The 21,395-nt window shown below is 38.7% G+C and overlaps 1 protein-coding gene across 11 annotated transcripts in view; it reads left to right on the top strand.

Moving 5' to 3' along the window:
* LOC113419471 (tripartite motif-containing protein 59-like) overlaps positions 1 to 16,815 on the top strand; it is a 30,725-nt gene extending 13,910 nt beyond the window's left edge. The window contains exons 5-9 of one of the 11 annotated variants that reach the window (XM_087963338.1): positions 2,447 to 2,592; positions 2,810 to 2,883; positions 2,967 to 3,065; positions 10,084 to 10,191; positions 16,580 to 16,815. In XM_087963338.1, the coding sequence (XP_087819464.1) occupies positions 2,447 to 2,592; positions 2,810 to 2,883; positions 2,967 to 3,065; positions 10,084 to 10,191; positions 16,580 to 16,588 (436 nt within the window). In that variant the 3' untranslated portion in view covers positions 16,589 to 16,815. Of the gene's footprint in view, positions 1 to 2,446; positions 2,593 to 2,794; positions 2,884 to 2,966; positions 3,066 to 10,083; positions 12,408 to 16,579 lie in introns of those variants that run through there. The other 10 variants (XM_026678847.2, XM_087963340.1, XM_087963341.1 and 7 more) reach the window with 10 other exon arrangements.
* The last annotated feature ends 4,580 nt before the right edge of the window (positions 16,816 to 21,395 follow it).

Genomic DNA, 21,395 nt, shown 5'->3' with positions numbered 1-21,395 from the left:
TGCCATAAAACATTTTGTACAAATTTTCTTTATAAACTGGTGACATCGTCAATTTATAATTCCTTAATTCTATGGTGTACCCAAAATATTTAGACCATACTATCATTGTTTGTTTTACCTGTTCTTCCATTATAAAATTGAATAAGTAGCTATATTGTTTTTTTATTAATTTGTCATTCGTCCCTAAAAATATCTAGTCTAGTTCTAAAGGTTCTTTATAAAATCCATACATTTTTGCATCTTTTTTGTATCTTGATTGTATTTGGATGAATGACCACTAGGCCAAATCAATTCCTTGGTTTTCCAGTTCTTGTTTCGATTTTAATTCCCCTTGTTCATTTAGAATATCTTTATATCTTGTAATTTTTCCCAATTCAACATTTGGATGAACTAGTGCTTCCATTGTGGATAGCCAAATCGGTATTTTTTTTATGTTTTTCTTTAAGCCTTTCCCATACTGATAATAAAGCATTTCTAATATAACAGAAATAACAGTGTATTTTATTTTTCCCATACCACATGAATGCATGTCACCCAGGGGGTAGGCTGCAACCAGTTTAACAACCAGTTCTGTGAGCGCGCGCAGTAATCCACTTTGCTGCACAAATCAGCTGAGTTGTAAAAGAAGAAAATGGAAGACAGGATAGCGCAGGGGCGGATCAGTTGGCCAACCTGCTCACCCAATCATCGAGGGTTTGCTAGAATGGTCCAAACCTGCAGCAGTCTACCACTGATGCCACCCCAATTGTAAATCATGTCCTTCTAAGGTCATTACCCTGTTATTCCTCAGAATTACTCATTCTTTCACCCATGTAAGCACTGAGGCATGGTAATACAGCTCCCAATCTGGTAACCCAAATCTTCCCTTGTTTTTAGCTTCTTGTAACATTTTCAGTTTTATTCTTGCTTTTTTCCCTTGCCAATTGAACTTTAAGATCAATTTGTTTAGGTCCTCAAAGAACATTTTTTCAGTTTTTATCGGAATTGTTTGAAACAGGAATAATAGCTTAAGTAAGATACTCATTTTTATTGTAGCAATTCTTGCTACCATCAATTACTATAGGTTTTCCCATTTTTCCAGATCTAGCTTTATTTATTGAATTAGTTTAGAATAATTATCTTCTCTGATAGTAACACGTCTTGCTGTTAATCAAATTCCTAAATATTGTATATTACTTTTTTCATCAATTCATCAATTCATTTTTTTGTTTATTTGTAAGGTTGTTTAACAACATTTTGGTTTTTTTGTTTATTTTTAATCATGCTACTTCATCATATTCCTCTATTATTTTTAATAACTTAGATCCTGTTTCTAATGGTTCTTCTAGTATAAATACTAGATCATCCACAAATTCCTGCAATTTGTAGTTTTCTTTTTTTATTTCAATACCTTTTATTTCTGAATCTTGTCTGATCTTTCTTGTCAAAACTTCCAAAGTCACTATAAATAATAAGGGGGACAGAGGGCATCCTCGTCTTGTGCCTTTGCTAATGTTAACATCCTCTGTCATATCTCCATTTACTGTCACTTGCAGTTAGAATATATTGCCTTAATCATGTTTATAATTTTTTGCCAAAGTCCATACATTTTAATTGAGATATTAAATTGAGATATTAAATTGAGATATCATGAATTGCCAATTATTGTCAATTATTGTCAAATTATCAAAGGCTTTTTGCACGTCTGGAAAGATCAGCACCAACTATTTTTCAAAGTGTACTTCATAATATTCTAATGTATTCAAAATAATTCTCATATTTTTAATTTGTCTTTTAGGTAGAAAGCCATTCTGATCTGGATAGATAAATTCATTCAGAAGCCTTTTAATCTCTCTGCTCTTATTGAGACATATACAATGTAAACTTGGGTCACAACCATAATCAGTTCCAGGACTTTGGTCGCAACCCGATTTGCTTGCGAACAGAAGTGGGACTGACTGTGCATGTGCCTACAATTCTGCACATGCGCAGAAGGAGAAATCGCTGCAGCTGTATTTGATCGGCACCCAATGATCTGTTCGTGACCAGAAACAATAATTTTCTCAAAATTTTGGTCATCACCCGATTTTGTTGCGAACAGAAGCGTTCGTGACCCGAGGTTCCACTGTATTTTGTTGTCTACATTTAATAATGATATCTGTCTATAGCTTTTTATCTGTTGTAAGTCTGAATCTTCTTTTAGTATTAAAGTAATATTTGCTTCTGACCAAGTTTTGGGGAGGTTGCCCAACCTACCAGTATTTTTTTCTGATAATTCCATAAAAATCAACTTTCACTTAACAGTTATTTTATTTCACTTAGATTAGTTGTGCTTGGCACAAATAAGTGTCCTTATTTAAATATTTTATTTGTATAGTATTCTACGTTTATATATGTTTTTTATATACTTCTCAATTTAAAAAAAACACAAGAGGAAATCCCATATAATTGTATTTTTGTTGTACAGAATGAAGACTCAACTTGAGCTGATTCAGATGGCATCTGGTCATGAAGATCAGCCAGAATGCAAACAAATACAGCTAGATATCAAATCTATAATAAAGGATATTTCAGCCTTGACTCTTACTGAAGTTAGTTTGGATATGCCAAAAGGTAGGATTATACAGCTATTGAAATGATTCATACTTATTTTTAAAGCTTTTCTTTACATAAATAGGGAACTTTTTCCTGTTTTTCCTGTTTCATTTGCTCTACTAATTGTAAACATGGAAATTATGGCTAAAACTATTTCGGTGTATTTAATATAGTCATCAGTATATAAGACAAACTTTTCTTTTACCTTTCATCTTAAAAGCTGATATTCCTTCAGGAAATAGTGAACCTTCTACATCTGCAAATCCTGAAGACAAATGGGAAGATAAAATTGAACAAGATAATTTCCATGTAAGTTACTGCATGTAATAGATGGTAATAGATATTTCAGTTGGTCTATCAAAACAGTTTTTAATTTAAATATCTTTTTTTAGCCAGTACCAGGAAAAGATGTTTTGGAAAATGGTAAGAATATTCCAACTCAGTATATGTCAGTGTCAGCAACTGCTAAATTTCAAAACATGAGTCATGAGGTAAGATTACATGTTTAGTCTTAATGCCTTTGTAATTCAAATGTAAGCTGGGTGGCATGGATACTTGAAGGGCTCTTGATATCTGGCTGGATATTATCCTTTTTAACCCAATTCAGTGACCTCACAAATAGAGACATTCAATAAAATATTCATATCTTTTCTCTTTTCATCTTGAAGCACATTTGTTTATTTGTGTCAGAAGCATCACAATTAAAATAAGGCATATTATACAACATAACATTTAAAATATAAAATAAAAGATTAAAATATGTACAAATTAAACAAATCTTCCCCAGAAACTAGTAATATTATTTGTGTTCAGTCGTGCTGCCATGAGGTCCTCAAGTGTACATTGATCAGGACAAAAAGGGCATGTATACATATGTTTTATTCTTTGCATGTCACCACAGCTAGCTAGATCTGATCTAGAGGGTAGGTTTTTTTTTTTTACATATAGGAAAGGATTTTAATTTCACTTATTACAGCAATAGCAATAGTGCTTAGACTAATATACTGCTTCACAGTGGATTTACAGTCTTCTCTAAGCAGTTTACAGAGTCAGCGTATCGCCCCCAACAAATTGGGTCCACATTTGACCCACCTCGGAAGGATGGAGCCTGGAGAGATTCGAACTGCCAAATTGCAGGCAGCCAGCAGTCAGCAGAAGTAGCCTCAATCCTGCATTCTAAACACTGCACCACTGAGACTCTTACTTTTACGACTATTTACTATTATCCCTTAACAACTGTTGACTTTGTGGGGCTGGGTTGCTTCCATAAACCACATCAGTATTGATCAGAATTGCCGGTTGTGGCTTCAAAATGGGACCCTTTCCTTGAAGGACTGGATTGCTAATATTTTTGGCCACATCTGGAGTCTTGCAAGCCAGCCTTTCCTGGAGCCAGATGTTGAACTCAAGGCTGCAAAGGAAGAGCTCCTACAGAGCTCTGGAGCCTTTTATTTGGCCCTTTCATGACAATATTCTGAGACCCGCCATGCAGAAGACTTTTTGTGCTTGACAAAGGCCACCAAGTTGTGCTGTTGTAGGGCAGGAGGAACTAAATATACCTATTTATTGCCCTTATTACTTTCCTTCCCTTTTTTATTTTTTTATTTTTATTGAGTTGCTTTTGTTACATCGTAAAACATCATGGTATCAACAGCGTTCTTGGCATCTATACAGGTTTTTGTTTTTTGCATTTGTTTTTTTTTTATTAAAACAAGTTTTATTAATTTTTAAAACACACAAATTGTCATTATTCATTACATGTTTAAACCTTTTTTCATTGTCAATTTAACAAGTCAGATAAATTATAATTCTGTTTTAAACCATTTCCATACAACATACCAAAACCTCTTATTCAATTTCTCTTTACTTCTCTTTACTCTTATTCAATATCATTATTATTATTTCATCTGTTTCTTTCTGACTTAGTTACCATTATTCTCAATCTATATTTCTACAATTTTTAACTAATTCTCCCCCCAAAAAGACATATACACACAACACACAAAACATAAAAAAAAATCTTTTTGGAAAGTAACTTGGACCCAGGTGTCTCTCTCTTCATGGACTTCAATTATATTCATGCTCATCTTACATATCATTACTTATTTTATTTACCATTCTAAGCCTTCTATATTAACTTCCCCACATATTTCACACTTCTTACTTCCATCTTAATTAATCATCTTAATTTGAATCATTATATTTATATCTTTTGTCCATTTTTTATCATCCCTTTGTCTCATTCCTTATAAAAAAAAAAAAAATAAGTTTCTCCTGAAATCATTAATCAGAGTATGATGCCTTTCTATCTCCCCCCTAAGTTAATCAAATTAATCTTTAAAATAATATCTAATACCCAATCCGATTTTGCTTGGTACATTCTATCTAACTAATACATCCAAAATAATTAAGTACATAATTAGACAATAAATCCAAATATTAAAAAAAGATACTATAATAAAAATTTTATAATAACATCAATACCATAGTCTTATTAAACTCTTTAATTAAAACAATATTCTAAACCTCCCCTATTATTAGGTTTTAAAGCCAATCATTTTTTAAACATTTTAACATTTTAATCTCTTATCAACTCTTAAATCATTACAATACTACCATCTCATCTTATGTACCTTGCAAAATCTTTTTTTTTTAAAAAAATTATACTTTATCCATTATCCAAAAAAAATTTCTTTTTTTCATTTAATTTCAAAACATTGTAGCTTTTCTCCACCTTTTCCCTTTCTTTCTTCTCCCAACAAACCTTTCTACCCCCCCTTCTTCTAGCCTCTGCCTTGCCAGCTTCCCTTCTCTGTCGTATTCCTTTTCCCTTTTGTTTACTATCATCATATTGGTTTTGCACCTTATTTTTCCCTTTCTTAAATGTTTTTTTAGATCTTAAGTCCTTAAGTCCTTTAATTTTTCTTTTTTCTCTTCTTTTCTTTTCTTTCTCTCTTCCTTCTTTCTGGATCAAGTTCTGAGATTCATTAAAAATGGCTCCTTTCTTTCTTTCTTGTTCCTCTGCTGTCTTCATCTGTTGTAATGTTTGTTGATAATTAATAAGCGCCATTTCTAAGAAAAGGAAAGCTTCTTCCACACCATCTTTACCATTTTTTTTGCTTGTTCATATTCTTTTCTTAGTTCCTCAACAGAAAGAGCCATTATAAATCTTTTCTTTTCTTTTCCCCTTCTTTCTTCTTACAACAACCAGAATATTCAAAAGAAAATAAAAAAAATAAAACAGTCCCAAAGTTATCAGTCAGTCCAAACCAAGGCAGAGTTCTCACTTTCTCCTTCTGGGGTAATATCAATCCAAGAGAAAGAAAGTCCAAATCTGTTTAAAATCTTATTGCAATATATTCTAGTCTTCAAATCCTTAAGGCATCTGCTCCAACAAAGTCTTAGCATACAAATGTTTTCTTTTTAATCCTCTCTCTTCCCACTCATCGCTTAAAACCAATTTTCACCTAAAAGAAATAGGTTTCTTAATATCCAGTTATTTATTCCGTAGGAAAAGAGGGAAAGCTATCCTTTCAGCACCTTCAAACAGCCGCTTTTTTCTCTTCTGGCAGGTATTATTCAGAAAGTCATACTTTTCAGGAATTTTATTAGATATGTCTTAGAGTCCTAGGAGCCAAGAAAAACTTTCTCCTCTCAATCACTTTCTCCACTTCCTCCTGCGCATTCTTACCCGGCTGCCAGCTTCTTTGTGGCGGCCATTACAGACCGCCGCTGCACGTCCTGGGAAAAGGGAGTTCTGCCGGCCAGGGAGGGAGTCTGCAGCACCCCCAAACCCTTCTCCGGATCCCCCTACCTTCAGCTGCCCCTGCAGGGGCCTAGCTCCGTACCCGGCTGGGTCGGAGCCCCAAAACGGCTAGCGCGGCAGGGATCGCGCAGCTTCGCAAATCCTGCCGCTCATGGGCCGACAAACCGGAAGTTTTCCCGGCATCTATACAGGTTTTTGGTTTAAATATCATAATTATATTACATTTGTCTAATATTAAATAATAGCTTTAACTATGATTACTATTCTTATATCTTTAGTTTACAAAATTTTGTTTTACTTTCTTAAGGATTATTTCAGTTAGGCTTTTTGTCTCACCTTAGTTCTGTTTGTTAACCATTTATACCAATTGTTCCAAATTGAAAAGAATTCAGAGTCATCTTTTTCTTTCAGTTTCATTGTTAGCATGTTAATCTCAGCACTTTCCGTTACTTTATGTATTATTAGTTCTTCATTAGGAGTATTTGGGGTTTTCCATACTTGCGCAAAGGCTATTCTGGCAGCTGTTATAATGTGTAATAATAAGTATTTTACTTCTTTCGGTTATCCATCTTTGATGATTCCTAAGAGGAAGGTTTCCGGTCTGAGCTCAATCTGATACCCAGTGATCTCTTGTAACCAATTTTTGATTTGGATCCAGTATGTCCTGGTCTCGGGGCATAACCACCACATGTGATAAAATGTACTGTCAACTTTTTTACATTTCCAACATTGGGTATCTTAGAGGGTAGTTTTAAGGCATCCAGTAATAATTCTGCTTGCTTTATTGAGAGCAACATCTACTTTCCAAGTGTGTGCTGATTTATACCAAGTAACAAAGAGCTAGAGGTATTGTCTTAAGGAACCTCGGTAGGTAGAGCTCATTAATCCTGAGGATGTTGTTTCATCCACTGACCTTCAGTTTAGTATTGGTACAGTGCTGCTTATATGTTAGGGCCCTATCTTGAGTGACTCCTAAATATATAGGGCTGTAGCAATTTTCCAGTAACTTTCCACTCCATATAGTAAGCAGCTTTCTAGCAGCCAACTTATTTCCAAGATGGAAGGCACATACCTGAGGTTTTGCTGGATTTGGTCTTAACTGGTTATCACAATGGTATTGATCCAGCTCTACCTGGGCTTCAGTTAAACAGTACAGCCATTGCCTGATCATTAGCATATAATTGTTTAGTACCTTGAGGGAGCAGCTGATCATTTGTATAAATATTAAAAATAATTGGAACCAATACACTACCCTATGGTAAGCTGTTTCTTTGGAAGCCTTCCCCCTGGAACTCCACAAAAAGTATACAGTTATCAAGCAGATTCCTGATGATATTGGTATTTAAAATCTTTAGTCATGCCTTTCTGCTTCAGTCTCCTAAGATCCTAAGTATCATATGTGGCTGTGAGATCTATGAATGAAGTTCCTGTTACATTGCCCTTTTGGAATCCATCTGTGATATATTGGGTTAAATTCAGGACCTGTATGATGCAGCTTTTTTCAGGCAAAATCCACCCTGCTGTGGTATGAGAAAGTATTCTACAGCTACAGTGAGGTGATTTTTGTATAATTCTTTCAAAGATTTTGTAGGTATGGCACTCAGGTTATGTTAATTTTATTGAAAAAACATTAAAATATTTATCCTTGACTTTCTTATTGCTGGCAAGATAAGAATGTCAGGCTCCCAGGGCTGACAAAAATACTTAACGATGCATAGTTTTAAAATATTCAACATGCTTCTCATATATTGTCTGTTAAAACAAACTAATGTGATAAATCAGTATTTTTATCCATCCTGAACAATGGTTTGCTGAGACTTACATTTTCTTAATCAACTTTTTAGTAAACCATCTTTCCAACCCAATTTCAATTACTGAAATATTATAAGAAAAATCACTATAAAATGAAGGATTCATTTGCAGACTTCCCCTTGATGGATGTGGATGGATTTGAGGGAAAGAAATAAAATGTTCATAGTTTTTAGCCTAAAAAAGAGAGAGAGAGAGATAAATGGGACTGTAGTTAGGGTTATTGGCATCTTTACCTAATTTTAAAACTGCTACAACTGTAACCTTTTTCCAGACACTAGGAAGCTTATATTGTTTGAAGCACTCAATTAAACATTTCTAGTAGACATTGCTTTCGGCCTCAATTGCTTTATCTTTTCAACAAGGATGTCATACAAACCAGCAGCTTTCAGTGGCTTACTCTTCCTTATAGCCTCTCAGTTCTTCTATAATAAAGAGGGGCGATAAGTTAGTCATTTCATCTTCTTCATTTCTATGGATCTTAATCTTCTGTTTTGGTTGCCTTTGATCTGGGTTGTCATCTTAAGAAGCTGACTGGCTGTTAGGTCTGCAGTCATGTTGGCATAATCTCTAGAGCAAGTTGCATCATTATTCAGGTGGCTCAACAATCTCCAAACTTTCTGGCTATTTATGTGTATGTCCAGTTCCTCTATTGTTTTAATCCAGCTTCAGTTGTAGAAGTAATTAACCGTTGGCCTGCATTCACTGTGCCCTCTGCATCAACTTCAAAAAGAGCAAGATACTTCTGTGGTTTGTTCTTTGTTTCCACTGTAAGGCTTCAATATCATTGGTTTTACAACCCTGTAGGACTGATATCAGGGAACATTTTTAATGGCCTCCACAAATTAGTTTAATAGCAATAGCACTTAGATTTATATACCGCTTCACAGTGCTTTACAGCCCTCTGTAAGTGGTTTACAGAGTCAGCATATGTCCTCAAACAATCTGGGTCCTCATTTTACTGACCTTGGAAGGATGGAAGGCTGCCTCAATCTTGAGCTGGTGAGACTTGAACTGCTGAAATGCTGGCAGTTGGTTGTCAGCAGAATTAGCCTTCAATACTGCATTCTAATCATTGTGCCACCACGGCTGTTTAGTTTAGCTTGCTTTAGGTATTAATTGAGTAAAAGCAATGTCCAACAGTCTCTGAAATTTAGGTCAGTCAGCTTTTTTAAAGTTAAAGTTACATCTAAAGGGGATTCTGTGAGGTCGAACTGCAGCGGTAACCTGACACATAATCGGCTGGTGCTGAGTATTTGGAATAGGTGGGCAAACTACTTTAACACATTGCTGGATTATACTATCACTCACAAATATCAAATCTGGGTTATATCTTCTGCGCCACTGTTAAATGAAGCTAGTAATTTGTTGTCATGTAAAAGAGTGAAGTTATTCAAATCCACCCAGTGTATTACAGCCTCCCTATTTCTATTGTCTTTTATATGAAGTATGTATACTGCCCATATTACTTGGATCACATTTTGAAAAAAGAAAAATTATGGTTCACCCTATTATAATAATACAACCTTATTCTTTGCAGATTGTGCTATTTCTGGATATTTATTTAGTAATGTCTAACTAAATTTAAGTACTGTAATGTGTAACTTAGTAATATAAAGAATCCTTCAAGTCAGTTTTGACTCCTGTTGACTATGTGGGTACTCCATGTAGTTTTGGGGGGCAATAACACAAAATTGGTTTGGCATTGTTATCTTCCAGAATATTTTTTTCAACTTGGGATATAACCTACAGTAGAGATTAGGGATTTCCTGGTTTATTAACAATGTTCAGCATTGTTCAGCTTTTTTAAGATCACCCAAAGTTGATTGAGTCAGGTCACTGCTACATTTTAGATAAATCTGAAATGCTGGTAGAAAATAATTATAATCATTTTGGGAAATTTGCAATAAGTATGGTATCCTCTTCTATTTTAGGAGCTGCGTTTTATACATTACATGAAACGTGAAGTACATTCAGATGAATTACATGCAGAGAATTTACATGAAAGAAATACATTGCCAAAATTTTGCTTTTCAAAAAAGGTAATTTCAGGAAATGGCTTGTTTTGCCTAGGTGTTGAAGCACATAATCCGAAGAAACAAAATACGCAAATACTACAACAACAAATTGCCAATAAATGTAGTTTATCTAATTCCCTTGGTTTTGCATTCAAAACACAAATCTCAAACTTCAATTTTTGTGGCTCAGATAGTAGTTTGAATGTATTAGATCCAAAAGACACTCAAAATGACACCAAGAAAACTAACCTGTTGGAAAATACCAATAGATGTCTTAAGACAGAAAAATATTTGCCAACTCCTGTAGAAACCTATCCTTCTAAAACCCTGTTCTCATTTACTGCATGCCCAAATGTATCTCAGACAGTCATACAACCAAAAAAGACTTTAAAGCCAGTCTCAACAGAAGTTATGGAGCATTTTTCAAATTTTGGTGCCAATTTGAAAGAGTCATCTACTTCATCTTTCCAAAAACAAAAATTAGTGTTGTCCAATTTTTTTCTGGAAAATCCTAAAAGCAAAGTTTGCAACCTGAGAAATATAAATGAGAAAATCTCTTCATCCTTCCCTACAAAAATTGCTGCTACTACTACTAGCACAGCCATTAATTTTAATCCAAATGTTGTTACTGGAAAACATTTTTCCTCAGATTTATCTTCTGAAAGTAATTGTTTTGAGATATCTAAACAGAACATTTCAAAGCAGTCACCAATATCTAGAAGTTTCTTTTCAAATAATTGTACTTGGACAGGGAATACTCCATGTGTCAAAGAAGCTTCCAGAAATAATTATGAGGCTTTGATTTCTCCAACAGTGCCTTTCAATAAAACTCAATATGCTTATAATAAATCAGAAGTTAACTCCAAAGCTAAAACTGCATTTGAAAAAAAACCTGTTTCATCCAAAAAAAATGGGCCTCTGCATCAAAAACAAAAAGCAATATGTCATTCATTATTTTGCATGGGAACATGTCTAAACTCTCAAAATGATAGTATTCTTGTTTCTCAGCAAAATTTAGTCTGTGATTCATATGCAAGCAGTACTTCAGTTTCCACTGATGATACTGAAATCAATGTTTTAGAAAGTCATCCATTAGCTGTCCAAGAATATAGATCTCCTTCAGTACTTAATGAAACAAATTGCACAGCAAATTCAGATCCTGATGTTGAAGACATAAATCAAGTGTCCACTGCTAGTGATCAAAGCACGCTATCAGAATATTTTTCTGTTTCTGAAGATATAACGACCCAGCTGGAAACTGAGAATGTGTAAACAGAATGAAGCAGAATGAAATATAAAAATAGTTATTAATTTTCTTTCAGAGGAAAATGATCAAATAAAATTTCTTTCATGATGTTTTAATAGAATCAGATACAATATTTTGAAGCATAGTGACAGCATTTTTTTATTTTTTCACATTACATGTTTATTAGCATTCTCATTTAGAATAATTATATGGGCAAATAGTTAACAAGAATTTTTAGATACTGATTTTGTAAAACATATAAAACACTAAATCTGGTTTTGAATATTAATTCATCTTCAAAAAAATCAATTTTTTATAAAGACAATAATGAACGCTATTTTTATTCTTTCTTTTTCTTGTGAGTTGGCTTTACTCAGTCATTTTTTGTTTTGTTTTTAGAGTTTGTGGCATAATGTTACTTTCATTGTTATTAAAGTCCAAGGTAAATCAACATTAAACCTCATGTCTATTTCCAATACAGAAAGTCATGTTTCATAGTAATGGATTGAACTTTCAAAGCCACTTATAAAAGCGTTTATGTTTGTTTCCCATTCCAAGGCTTAGAAAGCCATTGTCTCTAAAGCTGGAATATATGTCTAATGTAAAACAATATAACACTTTCATTTTTATTTTGTATCTGTTTCTACCATAGAAAGATTTTCCTTTAATAATTACTTAGTAATTCTATATTTAATAATTATGGACGTAGATATTTCGTTTATCTGCAAATATAGCTTCCTAATATAATATGGAAACTTTTGTTAATAGAATTCTGCTAAAATCTGTTGGAATTAATAATCTATCTACTTTGGACAGCTGCAGAAATAATATATCCAGAACATGAAATATAATTCAATTAATTTAGAAGATTAAGATACTAAAATAAATTGCTTTATATACAGTATCTCATAATGTATTCCCTATGTCATGTTGACCACATTAATATCATATGGAAAAAGTACTTAATATTACAAAATAAATTCTAAAACTTGAATATCACTAGTATATTCTATAATTTTTTAAAAATGTATTTCTTTCAGGAACAACTGTACCCTTTTATCAAGGCATTAATTGTAAATAATAAGATTGCAAATTCTGTTTTTTCACATGTGTGTCCCTTCTTGTGCACAACCCAGAAGCTTTTGTGATTCTTTGCAGCAAAAATTACTGACCTCTAGCTTTGCTCTACTTTTCAGATGTGCCGCCACTGCCGCGTTTTAAGTGCCAGCCCCGCAGGTCCACCCCATTGAGCCCGCTGCACTGGAGGGACCTGCCCAAGCAAGTCCAAGTGAAGCAGTGCACCAAGTCAATGGGGTGAGCCTGAGAGAGGGAAAGAGAGAGAGAGAAAAGAGAGAGAAAGAGAGAAGGAAGAAAAGAAAGAGAAAAGGGAAAGAAAGAAAAGGGGACAAAGAAAGGTGGATGGAAGGAAGGGATAGAAAGAAAAAGAAATAAAGAAGGAGGGAGGAGAAAGATAATGAGATATCTATTCTAGTCCAATCACCTGCTCCAGCAGGGTTAGAATGGAGTGTGTGTGTATGTGTGTGTGTGTTCTTGTAATTTACCAGTACATTTTGGTTTTACCTTCTTCAGAATTGGCACTGTAATACATTGGGGAAAAGTAATTTTTTAGGGTGGAGATCTGGTCCAATGGATCCCGTTTAAAGCCTCAACAAAATGTGAGAGCTTCCTGATAGTCTTGACTATGTTTTGTCCACGAGACCTTTAATAGAAGCCAAAGATGTTTCAATGTGGAAAAGGGCTTCAGTCTAAACTAGGCCTCATTTCAATCTGATGCATCAAGTCTCTCTCTCTCTCTCTCTCTCTCTCTCTCTCTCTCTCTCTCTCTCTCTCTCTCTCTCTCTCCCTCCCTCCCTCCCTCCCTCCCTCCCTCCCTCCCTCTCTCCCTCTCTCTCTCTACCCCAAACTGGCTTTGCTCTATTTTTCCGATGTGCTTGCTGGGCCAGTGCTTCGAACATGGATGGATGGATAGATAGAGAGAGACAGGTAGATAGATGGATAGATAAGATAGGTAGGTAGATAGATATATTGGTAGGTAGGTAGGTGGGTAATTAGGTAGGCAGGCAAGCAGGCAGGAAGACAGACAGTCCTTTTGGATGGATGGATGGATTGGTAGATAGGTAGATAGATATTGGTAGATAGATAGATAGATAGATAGATAGATAGATAGATAGATAGATAGATAGATAGATAGATAGATAGATAGATAGATAGATAGATAGATAGATAGATAGATAGATATTGGTAGATAGGTAGGTAGAAAGACAGGCAGGCAGGCAGGTACTAGGTAGGCAGGAAGGCAGGCAGACAAGACAGAATGTGACAGCAGCGGCACTTTGGGAAAGTAAAGCAAAGCCGCCGCCACTGCATTCGAGGTGCCTGCTCCGGAGCACTGCAACAGTAAATGGGGTGAGCCTGCAGTGCCAGCGCCTCGAACGCCCCCTGTCACCTTTTAGCGCCCCTCTGCCGGCCCCCTTGGGGGCACTAAGAGGCAGCAGGGGGGCGTTCGAGGCGCCAGCACCGCAGGCTCACCCCATTGACTGTTGCACTGGAGCAGTGCAAGGGGCTCAATGGGGTGAGCCTGCGGAGCCGGCGCATCGAACGCAGTCATGGCACGTTGTGAAAGTAGAGCAAAGCTGCCTGCCCTGGGCTTCCTCAACCCTGCCCTGCTCCAGGAAGGAAGGAACAGCACCACCCTCTACGACATGAGTGCACCGGGGGGGGGGGCAGCTTGGGAAGCTGATCCCTGGCAGGAGGGGCACCCTGTGAACTTGCTATCAGGCATGGCAACTACAAAGAGAGGTGGGCTTGGCTGAGCGGGATCCTGGATATTGGGCATGTGGTCAAAGCCCCCCTTCCTCTGCTTCCCCCAGGTCAGGGGTCTGCAACCTTAAACACTCAAAAAGCTATTTGGACCTGTTTCCCACAGAAAACACCGGGAGCCCCAAGAGATGGGTGGGCATGGCAACTCAATGTCACTCCCACTGAGTCACATGACCGCCCAGGTTTTGTGATTTTGTGTTTTCTATGGGGAACAGGTTGCTCTCTCTCTCTCTCTGTGCTCCCTCTCCCATCTCTATCTCCCTCTTTCTCCTTCTCCTTTCCTCCTTATCTCTTTCTCTTTCTCTCTGCCTCTCCCTCTCCTTCTTTTTCTTTCCTCTAACTCTTTCTCTCTCTCTATGCCTCTCTTCCTCCCTCCTTCTCCCCCACTCCCTCCCTTCCCAACTCTCACACCCAGGGAATAACTGTAAGGAAATTTGGCCACGTTCTTGCTGTCTCTGGAAAGATACAAAAATAAACCTTGCATTCCAAAAGGAGTGACAGTTAGGCTGTTGCCTCACAGTGCTACGAGGTTGCTGCCTTAGATTGCTGCTGAATCCTTGCAAAACTGGGCAAAGGCAGAGAGAGGGGAGCAGACAGAGCTGAATTGAGCCGAATCTCTCTTCCCTCCCTTTGTATCTCGGTCTCTCTGGCTCCCTGTCTGTATCTCTTCTCATTCTTGGAAAGCCCTGCGTGCTCTCCTTGGGGCTCTTCCGCTGTCCCCTTTTCTTTCTTCCTTTTGGAGATCTGGGCTGGCTGAAGAATGAGGGGAGGAGGAGGGGGAGGAGGGAAGCCTCCACCGCGGCTTCTGCTTGTTCCTCAGCTAGCCTGGGTTTCCAAAAGGAAGGAAGAAAAAAGGATAGCAAAGGGCCCCAAGTAGAGCACTCAGGGCTTTCCGAGAGTGTGAGAAGCTTCTTTTCTTTCTTCTTGGCGAGTTTTTGGAAATCCAGGTTGGCTGAGGAATGAGCGCAAGCCGTGACGGAGGCTTCCTTCCTCTTCCCCTCCTTCTCCTCTTGTGTGCACCTTCCAGGCCCCACCACAGCTGGCTCTTGCAGCACCTTTGCAGCACACTCAAATTTAGTGCACTTTACTCCATCCTCTCCTCCTCCTCCTGGAGCCCATTACAATGCGGAACATCGGCTCCAAGCTGACCCGGCCAGTGTCCCGGGCTGGAGAAAAGTCTCTCCCAGCGGCCGAGGTGAATACAGCACCAACAAGGGCCAGAAAAAGAAGCAAGTAGAGGGGCGCTTCGCTCCTACCCTAGAATACGGAATGAGACTCCATCTGCCTCCATTGCCCTTCTCTTAGGGCAGGCAAAGAGTGAGGGGGAGGGGAGGGCGAGGGGCAGAGCCAGCCAGTGGTGGGATCATCTGACAGGGAGCCGCAGGAGAGGGTCCAAAGGGCCATGTGCGGCACGTTGCTGATCCTTACCCTAGGTGATCCACGGATGCCATTGACTCTTGCACCGGAGCGGTGCATTGGAGCTGCCGCCTTCGAGGCACCGGTTCCGGAGCGGTGCAACAGTCAGTGGGTTGACCCTGCAGGGCCGATGCCTCAAACGCCCCCCTGCCGCCTCTTAGCGCCCCCTTGCCGGCCCCCTTGCCTCTTAGCGCCCCCCTAAGGCATCCCACTGCCCCCCAGGGGGCGGTACTGCCCACTTTGGGAACCACTGTTCTGGAGTAATCTGCATGTCATAAGAAACAATAGGTAGTAATAATGGATAGAGCAAGATGATGCTTAATAAAGCTGACATCCTTATGTGCCCATATTTTTGTTTGTTGTTTGCTATAGCACCAAACTGACATTGGTTGATCTTTAAAAAAAAGTAACATAGTTTGGATCTGTTTGGTATTAAGATGGAAGACAGCCAAAATATTCCAGAGCTGTATACTGGGAAGGAAAAACACTTATTTTCATATAAGTGCTAAGAGAAGGAAAAACGTATATGTCCATGTTGTCAAAAGGAGTCAAACTTGATTTGAAGGTCTAAAAGTCCTTTGAGACTGCATTTTTTCTTTGATGTGCTACAATAATTAAGCAAATATTTTAAGGAATAATGTTCTAGCCTGTTATGCAATTGAACCCAGCATTTTCCACAGTGATGTTTTTTCAGATATTTTTGCACTGTATAATATTTAGTAAATTTAGTCTTTCACATTGTTCTCTAAAATTGAAAGTCAAAAACATATTTTTAAAACTCAGTTGATTCCACAGGATTTAGTAATCCAATGTACTATGGTAACTTTAAAACTAGAGCGTGCCAAAAATGGGAAGAGGGTCAAAACAGATTATCCAAAAATCAATTACTAAGCTTATTCCTTCCTATAGATTCATTGAAGTACAGTGCAGCACGATTTTGTACTTGGAAAAGAAGCACTTGGACAAAAGACAGAAGCTTTTTTATTTTCAAAGCATTTCACAGTTGACATCCAGAAGACCAAAGCAAGCAGAATGAAAAAGCAACCAAAATGGGTCGGTGTGTGAAAGAGGGAACTTTGCTGTTGGTCCTCCTCAAACAACAAGATGGGCAGCACCTGAATGAAATAATAAAATGTACAGATGCAGTTGGCTAGATCTTATATTCCTTTCTGTCACAATACTCTTATACAAAGATGTACAGTTTATTTTTAAGCTACCTTTTAGCTCCTTCAACAGTTAATTGGGTTTACAAAAACAACAGGTACACTTAAAAATCAGTAAATAAGCACTGAGAGATTATCAAAACCTCACATTTACTACACTGTTTCAAACAAAAAATTTAGACATCCTTATCCCAATGCCCCCCAAACAACCCAAGTTTTTAAGTGCCTTTCTAAAAAGGTTTGGGGTAAATTGAGGGGAGGGAGATCATTCCAAAGGGCAGGTACACCTCCTAAGTACACCTCCTAGGTCCCTTCAGATTGTTTTTTCCTTGTAGGGCATGTGGGCAGGCAGATACCATTGAAGAAAGGCAATCCTCTTAATAGCCTGTCCACATTAGACCTTTACAGGTGATAACATCCTGAATTGTATCAGGAAGCTTGTAAGAAGTCAGTGCGGCTGGCTAGTGGGGTTTATGTGGATGTACTGAAGTATGCTAAAGCTATGATTCTTCAGTGCCAAAATGGTATATCCAATAAAGTTATGCCTTTGGGATTACAAAGTTCCTGAGCGTGCCTATTTCTTTTGGGTTCATTAGTCGGACCATTGACACTAGTTATGTTTAGCCTAGAGAAGAGATGGTTGCAGGAGGGAAACATGATAGCTGACTTTAAATATCTGAAGGGCTGTCAGACAGGAAGATCATTTGGAGTGTTCCAAAAAGCAAGCCAATAAACAATGCATTTGGATTATAAAAGTAGGCTATGGCTATCGGAGCTTTTCAACAATGAAACAGATTGCCTCAGGAGCTGAGGAACTATCATTTACTGAAGACCTTTAAATAGGCTGGATTGCTTTGTACCAGGTAGCGGGATGGACTAGAAGGCCTCAAAAGATTCCGCCCAAACCTTGTGTTCTATGATTCTGTGAATGAAGAACTACTGTGTTTCTCCAAAAAGAAGACCTAGTCTTATTTTCTTTGGGGCCCCAAATAAGTACCAGGTCTTATTTTCTGAGGATGTCTTACCCACTTACCTTAGGACCACCGCAGCCAGGTTTCCCATTCCCTGACACCTGTCACACCAATGCCTGACTTCTGGGCCCACTTGTGCCCAGAAGCTGCTTGGCTTGTGCTGGTGCTGCTGCTCCCAGCAGGGGGCTGCATGGCACGTTGTACCATTGCGCACATAAGCAGCATCACTGGCACGATGTGCAGTACGGCATACTGCTGCAAGCTGCGGCACTGATGCAATGAGCCTCGCAGCATCTTCCTGCGAGCAGTGGCACTGGCGTGACATGCCCTGTGGCCTTCCATGATGAGCCAAGTTGCCTGCTGTGAGTGGCAACACTGGTGTGATGCACCAGATGGCATCCAGCCGTGAATGGCAGCAGAAGTCAGGCAGCAGCACAACAGGTGTTGGAAGCCTGACTGCAGTGGTCCTAAGGTAAGCAGATGCAGGGCGCTCCACCCTCCCAACCCTAGCTTGATTTTTATGCATGCACCTCACCCCACTTCATACAACCAGATGGTGGGCAGGGCTTAACAGGGTTATTTTTGGGTAGGGCTTATATTAGGTGCAGGCATGAAAATTGGGCTAGGGCTTGTTTTCAAGGTAGGTTATATTTTCAGGGAAACATGGTACGAAAAGGAATATATTTCAGAATTTGGCCACCTTTTTCTAACTGGTTGTTTATATTGCTTTTCAACAGCTATCTACCAACATACATCATAAAATTTGTTGTCCCTAATGCCAATCCCTGTAATACAGCAATTCCATACCATAACATTGTCCATCCTATGGAGAAAAGAAAAAAGGTGGAGGAGGAAAATGTGTTCCTTGGACAGTATATGAACAAGAAAATAATTTGTTTTACCAGGAAGCCAGGAAAAGCATTAGAGAATTTATAGAGGAAGATAAAGTCAAACCCTTGATATACTTTTTAAAAAGTAAACTACATTGTGACTGATTAGCGTAAAACCAGACTATTTCTTATTTCACTGGCCAAATTAGACATAACCAGTTTAAAAAAGTAAAAGGAATCAATTTTTAATAATGTCTTGACTCACATGATACACTTAAGACAAAAAAACAAACCAATTGTAGCTTAGCATGCTATATTAACAGTCTGGCGTATAAACCCAGAAGATTACTTAGTTGTTACTTGTCTCATAAAGAATTCCTGTAACTGAATTGATTGAACAAGTAAGTATGCAGGCAACACAGATGTAATATAGTTTATTAAATAACATACTAGGAAGCCTGGAATACTCCTGCCATCACCTTCTGGAGCACCTGTTTCTTGGCCAATCAAAAGGGACGATGAAGAAAAAAAGATTGAAGACTTTCCAGCTCTGGAAATTCTGTTCCCAAAATAGTCTCAAGCTAAGTGCCTCTTTACTTTACACACACTCTCCTGTTCACTTTCCTGGGTTGTGCCAATTTCCCTTTCTTTGTTTGATTTAACAGTCCATTAAAAATATACATTTTTGGAAAATCCCTATTGCACTTGCTCTTTTGTTTTCTGTTTAGCAGTAATATTTCTGTCATCAAGGTACAGCTATCAAATGACTATTCCTTCAAAGTACAGGTAGTCCTCGACGTACAACAATTCATTTAGTGTCTATTCAAAGTTACAACAGCTCTGAAAAAGTGACTTATGACAATTTTTCACGTGATCATTGCAGCATCCCCAGGGTCATGTTATCAAAGTTCAGACACTTGTCAATTGATTCATATTTATGACAATTGCAGTGTCCTGGGGTCATGTGACCACGGCTTGTAACTTTCTGACAAGCAAAGTCAATGGGGAAGCCAGATTCACTTAACCATGTTACTAACTTGACAACAGCAGTGGTTCACTTAACAACTGGTTTAAAAAGGGACGAAATTAACTTAACAAATGTCTCACATAACAATAGAAATTTTGGGCTCAATTGTGGTCATAAGTCGAGGACTACTTGCATATACCTTGAAATACACTGCTCAAAAAAAATAAAGGGAACACTTAAACAACACAATGTAACTCTAAGTCAATCACACTTCTGTGAAATCAAACTGTCCACTTAGGTAGCAACACTGATTGACAATCAATTTCACATGCTGTTGTGCAAATGGAATAGACAACCGGTGGAAAGCATAGGCAGTTAGCAAGACATCCCCAATAAAGGAGTGGTTCTGCAGGTGGTGACCACAGACCACTTCTCAGTTCCTATGCTTTCTGGCTGATGGTTTGGTCACTTTTGAATGTTGGCAGTGCTTTCACTCTAGTGGTAGCATGAGAGGGAGTCTACAACCCACACAAGTGGCTCAGGTAGTGCAGCTCATCCAGGATGGCACATCAATGCGAGCTGTGGCAAGAAGGTTTGCTGTGTCTGTCAGCGTAGTGTCCAGAGCATGGAGGTGCTACCAGGAGACAGGCCAATACATCAGGAGACGTGGAGGAGGCCGTAGGAGGGCAACAACCCAGCATTAGGATTGCTACCTCCGCCTTTGTGCAAGGAGGGACAGGAGGAGCACTGCCAGAGCCCTGCAAAATGACCTCCAGCGGGCCACAAATGTGCATGTGGCTGCTCCAACGGTCAGAAACAGACTCCATGAGGGTGGTATGAGGGCCCGATGTCCACAGGTGGGGGTTGTGCTTACAGCCCAACACTGTGCAGGACGTTTGGCATTTGCCAGAGAACAACAAGATTGGCAAATTCGCCACTGGCGCCCTGTGCTCTTCACAGATGAAAGCAGGTTCACACTGAGCATATGTGACAGACGTGACAGGGTCTGGAGATGCTGTGGAGAACATTGTGCTGCCTGCAACATCCTCCAGCATGACCGGTTTGGCAGTGGGTCAGTAATGGTGTGGGGTGGCATTTCTTTAGGGGGCCGCACAGCCCTCGATGTGCTCGCCAGAGGTAGCCTGACTGCCATTAGGTACCAAGATGAGATCCTCAGACCCCTTGTGAGACCATATGCTGGTGCGGTTGGCCCTGGGTTCCTCCTAATGCACGACAATGCTAGACCTCATGTGGCTGGAGTGTGTCAGCAGTTCCTGCAAGACGAAGGCATTGATGTTATGGACTGACCTGCCCGTTCCCCAGACCTGAATCCAATTGAGCACATCTGGGACATAATGTCTCGCTCCATCCACCAACGCCACGTTGCACCACAGACTGTCCAGGAGTTGGGGGATGCTTTAGTGCAGGTGTGGGAGGAGATCCCTCAGGAGACCATCCACCACCTCATCAGGAGCATGCCCAGGCATTGTAGGGAGGTCATACAGGCACATGGAGGCCACACACACTACTGAGCCTCATTTTGACTTGTTTTAAGGACATTACATCAAAGTTGGATCAGCCTGTAGTGTTTTTTTCCACGTTAATTTTGAGTGTAACTCCAAATCCAGACCTCCATGAGTTGCTAAATTTGATTTCCATTGATAATTTTTGTGTGATTTTGTTGTCAGCACATTCAACTATGTAATGAATGAAGTATTTAATAAGAATATTTCATTCATTCAGATCTAGGATGTCTTATTTTTGTGTTCCCTTTATTTTTTTGAGCAGTGTAGT

Source organism: Notechis scutatus, chromosome 4 (assembly GCF_049901735.1).
Source record: "Notechis scutatus isolate UNSWTSFEM ecotype Mainland chromosome 4, rNotScu1.2, whole genome shotgun sequence".
NCBI lineage: Eukaryota > Metazoa > Chordata > Lepidosauria > Squamata > Elapidae > Notechis > Notechis scutatus.
Note: the sequence above shows the minus strand (reverse complement) of the source record. Positions and strands in the feature narration are given on the sequence as shown.